This window comes from Pteropus medius, unplaced genomic scaffold (assembly GCF_902729225.1).
Source record: "Pteropus medius unplaced genomic scaffold, Ma_sr-lr_union100, whole genome shotgun sequence".
Taxonomy (NCBI): domain Eukaryota; kingdom Metazoa; phylum Chordata; class Mammalia; order Chiroptera; family Pteropodidae; genus Pteropus; species Pteropus medius.
In genome coordinates, this window is record NW_024351730.1 from 41,301,523 (window position 1) to 41,313,143 (window position 11,621).

At 35.7% G+C, this 11,621-nt stretch overlaps 1 protein-coding gene across 6 annotated transcripts in view; it reads left to right on the forward strand.

Moving 5' to 3' along the window:
- Positions 1-10,653, forward strand: part of RAP1GDS1 (Rap1 GTPase-GDP dissociation stimulator 1) — a 133,924-nt gene extending 123,271 nt beyond the window's left edge. For all 6 annotated transcript variants that reach the window (XM_039845757.1, XM_039845755.1, XM_039845756.1 and 3 more), the window contains 2 exons: positions 583-711; positions 8,816-10,653. In XM_039845757.1, the coding sequence (XP_039701691.1) occupies positions 583-711; positions 8,816-8,943 (257 nt within the window). In that variant the 3' untranslated portion in view covers positions 8,944-10,653. The remainder of the gene's footprint in view (positions 1-582; positions 712-8,815) is intronic.
- Positions 10,654-11,621: the final 968 nt, after the last annotated feature.

An 11,621-nucleotide genomic window follows, 5' to 3' on the forward strand; every position in this document is an offset into this window, starting at 1 on the left:
CCTCTTCTAGGGCCTGCGGCTTTTCATATAAATTTTAGCATAAGTTTATCTATTTTTGATAGAAAATCCTGCTGGGATTTTGATAGGAATTAATATTTTTTCTCTCTTAAAGATACATACTGAAATACATATGGAGAAAATTATGTGATTTATAGGATTCGATTCAAAATTATTTGGGATGGGTGAGAGTAAGTGGTTGAGACTAGAGATAGATGAAACAAGATTGGCCATGATAATTTATGAAGATGATGATAGTACATACTGTATATCATTATACCATGGTTTCTGCTTTTTGTGTATGTTTAACATTTTTGATAATATTTTTTAATTGCCTCATATTAAAAGGAATGTTTTAATTCTGAATTTTAAGCCTAAACTTCTGAAGTGTCTGCTGAAATTTAGCTATATCTAATATTTTCACAAGATCTGAATTTCATATAATATATCTAAGTTATTATTTATCAGTCCCTTTTAGAAGGTTTCACATGGTCAGTTTCTAGAAAGGGAAGCTATGTTTAGCCAGATCGCACTGGATTCATACACAGTAGATATAACTAATACTTTAATCATGTCATATTCTAGGCACTGCTGAGAAAGATCTAGAAAGTGCTAAACTTGTACAGATTTTACACAGACTGCTAGCAGATGAGAGAAGTGCTCCTGAAATCAAATATAATTCCATGGTCCTGATCTGTGCTCTCATGGGATCTGGTGAGTATTTCTTCTGTCATTTGATGTCTATCAACATGTGTTTGACTTTATTAAATATAGAGTAATGGTAAATGGTGGATTTGAGTTTAAAAAGCATTAGAAATTAGTTTATAGAGGTTTATTAGTTATGGAGGTTGAAAATATTCCCAAATTATCATATAGCAAATACAGGCAAAATCAATGTTAAAAATCAATACCTATACGTTTCACCAATCTTAAAATATTATTTTATATAAAGAATAAGTTCTGATTTTGTATGCCATGATATTAGCTAAGGAATTTGTTCAAGTACTCATTAGCATATCTTGGTATACGTTTCGTGGATAATTGAAAAGAATGTGTATTCTGCTGTTATTGGATGGAGTGTTCTTGAAATGTCAATTACATACTTTGGGTTGGTAGTGGTGTTGAGTTGTCTATATTCTTGCTGATTTTCTGACTAATTGTTCTATTAGTTGTTGAGGGAGGGGTGTTGACATCTTTGACTGTAATGGTGGATTTATGCATTTCTCCTTTCGGTTCTATCAGTTTTTGCTTCACATATTTTGTAGCTCTGTTAGTAGGTGCATACAACATACCTTCTTGGTGGATTAACCTTTCTATCATTATGTAACGTTCCTCCCTTTCAGTTTTCTTTGCTCTGAAGTCTACTTTATCTGATATTAAAGTAACTACTCCTCCTTTCTTTTGAATAACATTCACGTGATCTTTTTCCACCCTTTTAGTTTCAGTCTGTATACCATATTTGAAGTGTGGACAGCATATTGTTGGGTCATGTGCTTTCTATTTTTGTTTTTTATTTAAATATAGTTTATATACAATTTAATTTGTTATATTAGTTTCAGCTATACAATATAGTGATTGAACATTTTTATAGCTTAGTGTGACTACCCCACTAATTTCTAGTAATCATCTGTCACCATGTAAACTTATCACACCATTATTGTCTATATTGCCCTTCATCTTTTCACTCATCCCCCACCACCCACTCTTCTGCTTGGTCTCTGTTTCTGTGAGTCTATTTTTGTTTTATTCATTTGTTTTGTTTTTTCAGACTCCACATATTAGTGAAACCATACAGTATTTGTCTTTGTCTGACTCATTTCACTTACCATGTTGTAGCAAATGGCAAGATTTTATTCTTTTTTATTGCTGTGCAATCAATATTCCATTGTGTGTGTGTATACCTACCACATCTTCTTTATCCATTCATCTATCAGTGGACACCTAGGTTGCTTCCGTATCTTGGCTATTATAAATAATGCTACAGTGAACATAAGGGTGCCTTTATATCTTTTCAAATTAAAAGTAGAATTGCTGGGTCATATGGTAGACATCTTTTTAGTTTGAGGAATCTCCATACTGTTTTTCCATAGTGGCTGCATCAATCTGCAGTCCCACTAACAGGACACAAAGGTTCCCTTTTCTCCACATCCTTACCAACGCATGTTATTTGTTGACTTTTTGATTACAGTCATTCTGATTGGTGTGAGGTGGTATCTCATTGTGATTTTGATTTGCATTTCCCTGATGATTACTGACGTTGAGCATCTTTTCATATGCCTGTTGGCAATCTGTATGTCTCCTTTGGAGAAATGTCTTTTCATGTGCTCTGCCCATTAATTGATAGGATTATCTTTTTGTTATTGAGTTGTATGAGTTTCTTATATATTTTATATATCAACCCCTTATCAGATATAGCATTTGCAGATGTATTCTCCCATTCAGTAGTTCATTTTTTTGTTTGTAGATGGTTTCCTTCACAATGCAAAAGCTTTTTAGTTTGATGAAGTCCCATTTGTTTATTTTTGCCTTTGTTTCCCTTGTTTAAGGGGTCATATCCAAAAAGATATTACTCAGACTGATGTCAAAGAGTTTACTACCTATGTTTTCTTCTAGAAGTTTTATCATTTCAGTCTTACATTTAAGTCTTTAATCCATTTTGAGTTTATTTCTGTGTATAGTATAAGAGTGGTCCAGCTTCATTTTTCTGCATGGATGTGTCCAGTTTTCCCAGCACCACTTGTTGAAGAGACTATCTTTACTCCATTTTATATTCTTACCTCCTTCATCATAGATTAGTTGACCATATAAGGCTCTCTGTTCTCTTCCATTGATCAATGTGTCTGTTTTTGTGCTAGTACCATACTATTGATCATTATAGCTTTGTAGTATAGTTTGAAATCAGGTAGCATGACACCTTCAGCTTTGTTCTCTTAAGATTGCTTTGGCTATTTGTGGTCTTGTGTGATTCCATATAAATTTTAGGATTATTCTAGTTCCGAGAATGTCGTTGGTATTTTTATGGGAATTGCATTGAATCTGTAGATTCCTTTGAGTTAATATGGTCATTTTAATGGTATGAATCTTTTAATCCATGAGCATGATATGTCCTTCCATTTATTCGTGTCCTTTTCAATTTCTATCCTCAGTGTCTTACAGTTTTCAGAGTATAGGTCCTTCACCTCCCTGGTTAAATTTATTTCTAGGTATTTAATCTTTTTGATGCAATTGTAAATGGATTTTTTAAATTTCTCCTTCTGATCGTTCATTATTAGTGTATAGTAAGAAGATGAATTTCTGCCCATTAATTTCATATCCTACTTTATTGATTTTTTTAAAATTCTATTAATTTGGATTCTTTAGGGTTTTCTATGTAGTGTCATGTCATCTACAAATAGTGACAGTTTTCTTTCCAATTTGGATGCCTTTTCTTTCTTATTTGATTGCTATGAATAGGACTTATAGTACTGTATTGAATAATTGTAGTGAGAATGGGCATCCTTGTCTTGTTCCTCCTCTTGGAGGAAAATACACCATTGAGTATGATATTAACTGTTGATGGTGTCATATAGCCTTTATCAAGTATGTTTTCCAGATGTTGAACCAGCCTGCATCCCTGGTATAAATCCCACTTGATCATGGTGTATAATCATTTTAATGTACTGTTGAATTTGGTTTGATACTATTTTATTGAGAACATCGGCATCTATGTTCATTAGGTATATTGGCCTATAAATCTTTTTTTTGTAGTGTCTTTGTCTGGTTTTGGTATCAGGGTAATGCTGGCCTCATAGAATAAGTTTGGAAATGTTTCTTCATCTTCAGTTTTTTGGAATAAGTTGAGAAGGATAGATACTTATTCTTTAAATGTTTGATAGAATTCACTTCTGAAGTCGCCTGGTCCTGGGCTTTTGTTTGTTGGGATTTTTTTGATTACTGATTCAGTTTCATTGCTATTAATTGGTGTGTTCAGTTTCTCTGTTTCTTACTGGTCTTAGAAGGTTGTATGTTACTAGAAATTTACCCGTTTTTTCTAGATTGTCCAATTTGTTGGCATATAACTGTTCATAGTGTTCTTTAATAAACCTTGGTATTTCTGTGGTGTCAGTTATAATTTCTTGTCTTTAATTTCTGATTTTGGTTTTTTTTGCTTCATGAGTCTTGCTAGGCTCATCGATTTTATGTATTCTTTAAAAGAACCAGCTCTTAGTTTCATTCATCTTTTCTATTGTTTTTCTATTTTCTTTTTTGTTTATTTCTGCTCTGATTTTTATTATGTCCTTCTTTCTACTTTTTTGGGGTTGTTTGTTCTTTTTCTAGTGTGTTTAGGTGTAAATTTAGTTTACTTGGGATTTTTCCTACCTACTGAGGTATACCTGTATAGCTATAAACTTTCCTCTTACAATTGCTTTTGCTGCATCCTATAAATTTTAATTTTGTAAGGTTGTGTTTTCATTTTCATTTGTCTCAGGGTAGTTTTTGATTTCCTGTTTGATTTCTTCTTTTATCCATTAGTCCTTTAGAAGCATATTGCTTAATCTGCATATATTTTTGATTTTTGTTCTTTTCTTCCTGTAGTTGATTTCTAGTTTCTGTGGTCAGAAAACATGCTTAATATAACTTCAGCCTTCTTGAATTTATTGAGGCTTGTTTTGTGGCCTAGTATGTGATCTATCCTGGAAAACATTTCATATGCACTTAAGAAAAAAATGTATAATCTTTAGTTTTTTAATAAAATACTCTGTAAACGTCTATCAAACCGGTCTAATGTAGCATTTAAGGCCATTATCTCCTTATTAATTTTCTGTCTGGCTGATTGAAGTAAGTAGAGTATTAAAGTCTCCAACTATTATAATATTACTGATAATTTAGTCATTTAAAGTAATTATTAATAAGAATATACTTATTGCCATTTTGTTAATTGTTTTTTGATTATTTTTGTTTTCTTCACTGTTTTTTCTCTGTTCTTTACTGTTGATTTGTTGATTTTCTTCAGTGTTTTGATTGGATTCCTTTCTCTTCATTTTTTGTATATTTTTTGTATGTTTTGGTTTATGGTTATATAAGGTTCATATATATCCATCTACATCTCTAGCAGCCTGTTTTAAATGATAGGCATTTAAGTTCAATCACATTCTAAAAGCACTACATTTTTACTCCCCCTCCACTCTTTGTTTTTGACATTTCGTTTTGTGTATTCTCTGATTAATCATAGTGATAATTTTGCTACTTTTGTCTTTTAACCTTCATATTAGCTTTTTAAGTGGTCGATTCAATATGATTATTGTGTATTTGCCTTTATCAGTGAGATTTTTTTTTTCTTCCCTCTATTTTATTTCTAGTTATAGCCTTTTCTGCATAAAGGAGACCCTTTATGGAAGGCCGCTTTAGTAGTGGTTGTGAACTCCTTTAGTTTTTGTTTGGGAAATTCTGTATCTCCTTCAATTCTGAGTGGTAACCTTGCCAGATTTAGTATTCTTAGTTGTAGATTCCTTTCACCACCTTAAATATCTCCTGCCACTGGGAAATTCCTTGTATGTGACTTGTTTCATTCTTGCTGCCTTCAAGATTGTCTCTTTATCCTTAACTTTTTTTGTCATTTTAATTATAATATGGCTTGGCGTGGGTCTCTTTAGGTTCAGTTTGTTTGGAATTCTCTGTGCTTCCTGGACCTGGATGTATTATTCCCCAGATTAGAAGCTTTCAGACATTATTTCTGAAAAGTTTCTGCCCCTTTGTCTCTCTCTCCCCCCTCCTCTGGAATCCCTATAATGCAAATGTTAGGATGTTTAATGTTATCCCAGAGATCTCTTATACTATCCTCATTTTAAATCTTCTTTTCATTTTGATGTTTTGATTTGATTTGCTTATCCATTCTTCTGTACTAACTAATCAGCTCTCAGTTCTTTCTAATGTATCGTTCATCTTAGTCATTGTGTTCTTCATCCCTGACTGGTTCTTTATTGTTGACGTGCTGAGTTCCTTTGTTGCGCTCTCAGGTTTGTTGAGCATCCGTATGATCGTTTCTTTAAATTTTATCAGGCAACTGACTTATCTCCATTTCATTGGGGTTTTTAAATGGAGTTTTCTCTTTTTACTTCATTTGGAGCATATCCTTCTGCCTCCCTATTTTTTTTTTGGACTTGGTATTTGCTCCTATGAGTTGGATAGAATAGCTGTCTCTCCCACTTTTGAAAGAGTGGTCTCTGTGTATCCTGTGTATGGAATAGTTTTGGCAGGCCAGTTGTGGTCAGGGCAGGCACATGCAAGGCAGCTCCTTGCATGCACAGCCGCACGCTGCTCACTCTGCCTTGGCAGCCCTGCCTTTGTTCCCTGTTGCTTTAATTGTCCACTTGCAAAGTAGGGTCTGGGCAGGGCCGCTCTGCATCTCAATGCCCTCTCTCTGGATTCGGCAGCACTGAATGCATGTACAGCAACACCCCACTCATTCCGCACAGGGCAGCCCTGCGTGTGGGCACTGTAGCATCTCACTGTCTCTGGACAGGGTAGCCCTGCAGGCACAGGTACCTCAGTGTTTGCCTAGCTCTGCACTGTCTCCAGGAGGGGAAGCCCCACATGTGCACAGCCCAGTGGATGTGCAAAGCACCACCCTGCTATACACGCTGGATCAATCTCCAGATGAAGGGGCCCCTTGTATGCATGCTATGAATCTAGTTCCAGGAGGGGTGGTCAGAGATGCATTACAGCACCCTGCACGTCCACCAGAGAACCCACTATCCACATTCAAGGGAAACAAACAGTGGCACTCAACAGTTCTTCTGGTTCTCATTTGTTACCTCAGGTCCTAGAGAGCTCCCATGGTTCCCCAACTTTCTTTAAGCTGTCTTTCTCTCTTGCTTGTTGTGCAGAAACTGTTCAGTTGGCTCACAGCTATCTCTCAGGAGGAACTGCTCTAAATATAGGTGTACATTTGATATATGCTTGAGAGGGTGAACTCGGTGTCCACTTATGCCGCCATCTTGGGCCGTCCTGGGTCATGTGTTTTAATCCACTCGCAATTTTTTAATGGGTGTGTTTAGACTATTTACATTTAATGTGATGACTGCTATGTTATAGCTTAAGTTTGCAGTTTCATTTTTTGTTTTGTGTTGTTTTTTTCCTGATTTCCTGTGGATTGCTTGAACATTTATTTAGTCCTGTTACTCTCCCTCATTTATAATACAGTTGTCTCAGATATTTTCTCTATGTACATGTAGAACCAGTTTAGATACTGTAATTTGTTTTCAGTCATCAAAACAATTCAGAAAACTTTGGAGGGAGGACAGTCTATTGTATGTATCTACATCTTTGCTGTATGTGTCGTTATTCTTTCCCGATGTTCCCAAGATTTCTTTTTAACAGCCCCTTTTTGTTTAGAGAACTTCCTTTACTCTTTCTTTTAGGTTAGTCTAGTAGTGACAGATTCTCTTAGCTTTTTCCTATTTGATAATGCCTTGATTTCCCCTTCATTTCTGAAAATTATTTTCTCTGGGTATAGAATTATGAGTTTATGATTCTTTTCTTTCAATGCTTGAAAAATGTGCTGCTCTCTTCTGGCCTCTCTGGTTTCTTATAAGAAACCCACTATCTTTCTATTTGTTTTTTTCCCCTAGGTAAGGTGTCATTTTTATTTCTTTTAAATTTTGTCTTAATTTTCAAAAGTTTAACTACAGTGTGTCTTGGCATGAATTTCTTTGGGTTTATCCCGTTTAAGATTTGTTCAGCTTCTTGAATATGTAGGTTTATTTCCTTTGCTAAATTTGAGAAGTTTTTAACCATATTTCTTAAGGTTCTATTTCAGCCCCATTCTATTTCTCCTCTCCTTTCACGTCTGTAATGACATAAAGGTGAGATCTTTAGTTATAGCCCACAGGTCCCTGAGGATTTGTTCATCTTTTTTCCAGTTTTTTGTTTGTTGTTCAGATTTGTAATTGCTATTGTTCTTAAAAGTTCACTGAGTTTCTTCTGTTCTCTCCATATGTTTCTGGGCTCTGTTTTATTCCATTGGTCTATGTATCTTTATACTAGCACCACACTGTTTTGATTATTGTAGTTCAGTAAATTTTGAAATTAGGAGGTGTGAAACCTTGGACTTTGTTCTTTTTTTCCAGATTGTTTTAGATATTCAGAATCCCTTGAGATTTCATCTGAATTTTAGGATGATTTTTCTATTTCTCCCAAAAACATTGGTTCTAGTTTTATGCCTCAGTCTTATTAAACACATCAATTTAAACAATGCCGATTGCATTAAACTCATTGGACTTCAGCCTTTTCACGTAGCAGTTCTCAGAGTCTTAAGAAGAGTCTTGTATTTTCATGTGCGGTTAAATAGAGCAAGAATGCTAGGAAGAAGAAGGTAGGAAGTTTAAAAGGGAGCCCAGTGTCACAGAAATTTGTTAAAAGGATGTAAAGTATAACCTTTATTTACCACAAAAATAGTTTGAAACAGGTCTAAGATTTTTCTGTAAGTTATTAAGCTTCATATCTTAATTGTTGATAGGGTAATATAACTGAACCTTCAGACCAAAAAATGAGCTGTGTTCAATTATAACTCATTATCCTGATCAACCTTAGACTGTAGAACTTGACATAAGATTTATATCAATGTGTCAAGTAAAAGGGGTTTGTTGTTTTTTTGTTTTTTCAGTATTGTAACATCACTAAAGAAGACATTTCTAGGCTACTGCTGTGTCTTTTTCCAGAATTGTTCCGAGTTTTATGGTATCATCCAAATAAACATTTTGGGTATATGTATTGGACAGATTACATACTAAGATTAGAACAACCTAACAGAAGCATATCTGTTATTTTTGTTTTCCAGAATGTCTACACAAGGAAGTACAGGATTTGGCCTTTCTAGATGTTGTATCCAAACTTCGCAGTCATGAGAACAAAAGTGTTGCTCAACAGGCCTCTCTCACAGAGCAGAGACTGACTGTGGAAAGCTGAGAATTGCCCCTCCCTGATACATGGCATCATCCCATCTCTGGGTTCCCCTTTGTCCTCCATCCAGCTGCCTCTTCTGCTTCATTCTCTTCCATATCACTTGTGCATGCGTGTAATGTTCCAATACCAATTGAGAACTGCTGTAGGTACCTGCCCAGTAAGATTTCTAAACCCATAGTGTGAACATGAATTTGTCAAAAACAAGTCTCCACCCATAACTGTTCTCTTGTATTCCTGTTGCTTGAGCTACATTAAGTAGAATGTGCATGTTGTAGTCCTATGATGATGTAAACTTGGTACTACATAATGACTTGCTCCTCACACTTGGTAAACTACATAATAACGTACTGGTAAATTAGAAACAAACAAGAATGCAGCAGGATCTGTCTAGCTTATTAAAAATGGAATTGGATAGTAAAAATAGCTCCATTTTTTTGGTGCTTGGGAAGCACAGTGACCAAAAAAACTGGATGGCTGCTTATTTATTAGTCTTACCTACTAATGTCATACCCATGGTACCTAGAGTTAAATAAAATCCAATGCGCTCACCCTTTATACCCTACGGTTTCTCCTTCTTCCTACCTAGTAGACTCTTGAAACTGCCAAAAACTTGGCAAGACTTCCTGAGGTTTTTCATTACATGTTTAATTGGCTGTCGTCAGTAGCCTGATGTTGAAAACATTTGTAGTTTTCACCATGAAACTAAAGGGTTGAAGAATCTATTACACTAGTACATCTTGTTTTTTTGGCTATCTTTTAGATTCTGATATATGTACAGTGTCACCCCAGAACTTCTTCCAGCAGTTAATCAGCATTGTTCAAAATTTGTCTTTAAAAGTCAGTTTGGCGTATGTTTTCGACTAAGGAAATTCAATGTAGTTCATTGAAAAATGGATATTTTTTCCTATTTTTCATCATTCAGTTCAAAAGCAAGAAGTTTCTTCTCACTGTCCTTTTAAATCTTAGAACTAAAAGGAAATAGGAAAAAAATTAATAACTTTGTCTAAAGAAAGGAAACAGGTAATAAAGCCATAGTAGCCAGGCTAGTTCATTCTGCAGATGTCCTCGAACCAGTAACTGTTAGAGTGTCCCACCTCCACTTTCCACAGGGAACTGCAGTAGACCTTAAATGCTATCAGAAAAGGTGACAGCACCAAAACTCAAGAGATGAGAGGACTCTCTGGCAAAATGTAATATACTCTTCACTGCCACTACCACCACCAAATGGGTTTTTAGAGCTTTGAAACACAATCTTTGTAAATTAATCAGTATGCCCCTGTGACATACCTGCCTTCTCCCCATGCTCAAGCCTGACGAATACTGGCTGAAAGGTAGAATGGGCTCCAATATAGAAGGACTGCAGGACAGTAAGATGGACGGCCAGTGGTGACAGAAGCTCCTTCCTCTCCAGCATGAGATGTTGTACATCTGTAGGGTGATCAGAGTTGGACTTTTGACTCTGAAACTGCTATAACTTAAGTTAAAACCCCAATAGAGACAAAGAACCTTTTGACTGATTGATCCCTTTGATGTGCAAGAAAAGGACTTAAGATGAGTGCTCATGCTACCCTTACTATAAGAATGATCTTATTGTCTTCTCCTGGGCTGGATAGTGGACTATATTTCATTATAGTTTTGAAAGACATCTATAATGTTGCATAATAGGCTGTTCGTGTTAATAACTAAATAAATAAATACTATATGAAACTGTAATGGCATCATTTGGTTTGTTTGTATATTCTACTTCTTTTTCCAGCTCCTAGAACAGCTCTCACTCATTGTCAATGCTCAGTAAGTATATGTCGAATAAATTCCTACTGCCATGAAACTTTGAGGCTGCCTGAACTAATCCTAGATAGACTTCTAGAGAAATTGAGATTTAGATATATGTCTAACTTCAGAGACTCTTTTTCTTTGATGGTAGGGTCTGTCTGTCCCAGTTGAAAAGCATTCTATAGAAAATCTCAGAAAAGAGGCATCCAAAAGTCATAGATTTGAGAGAAGCCACAATCTGGGCCAGCTGCCATCAACCAGTTTGCTGATAGGCTAGGAACTCTTGTCTCCAGCAGAAATGCAATTTGAATCACAAATTTTTCTACAGAGATACCAGAAGCCTATGCCTTTATGATAAGGGTCCACCAAACTAGGTGATTGTGCTGCTATGCCACAGCAGTGGGTGGGAGCCTGTAGACAATGCTACCCCTTCCCTCCAACAGCTTAATAGAGACCACCTTTAAATTTGTTTGCCACCCACTAAGAGTGCATTCTAGGGGAGAGGATGGGAAGAGCAGCACAAAGCTTGAATTATTACCTTGTGCCAGGACGTGAGCATAGATGAAAAGCAAAAAGGCCAGGAATTAGAGGGTTGTCTGAGTGAAATGCACTAGACTGTCCTTTCTCTCTCCGTCTCTCCCAGCCCCATTAGGTCTTGGAATTTCGCTGACACCTACCCAGACAGTAACCTCATTGTACTCAAAGCAAAATTGATTAAATACTGGCCCATAATCCAGTGTCTCCCTTGATAAAACATGTTTTGAGCAAATTAATAACAGAGATGTGGAACAAAATTCTTCAGTTCTAAAATGATTTCCTCTTAGATGGAATAGGATGCAGTTCCTAGATACAAGCATTAGTGTGATGTCTTCTGAGAAACCTGCATGCGAAGACTGCAAAAAAAAAAA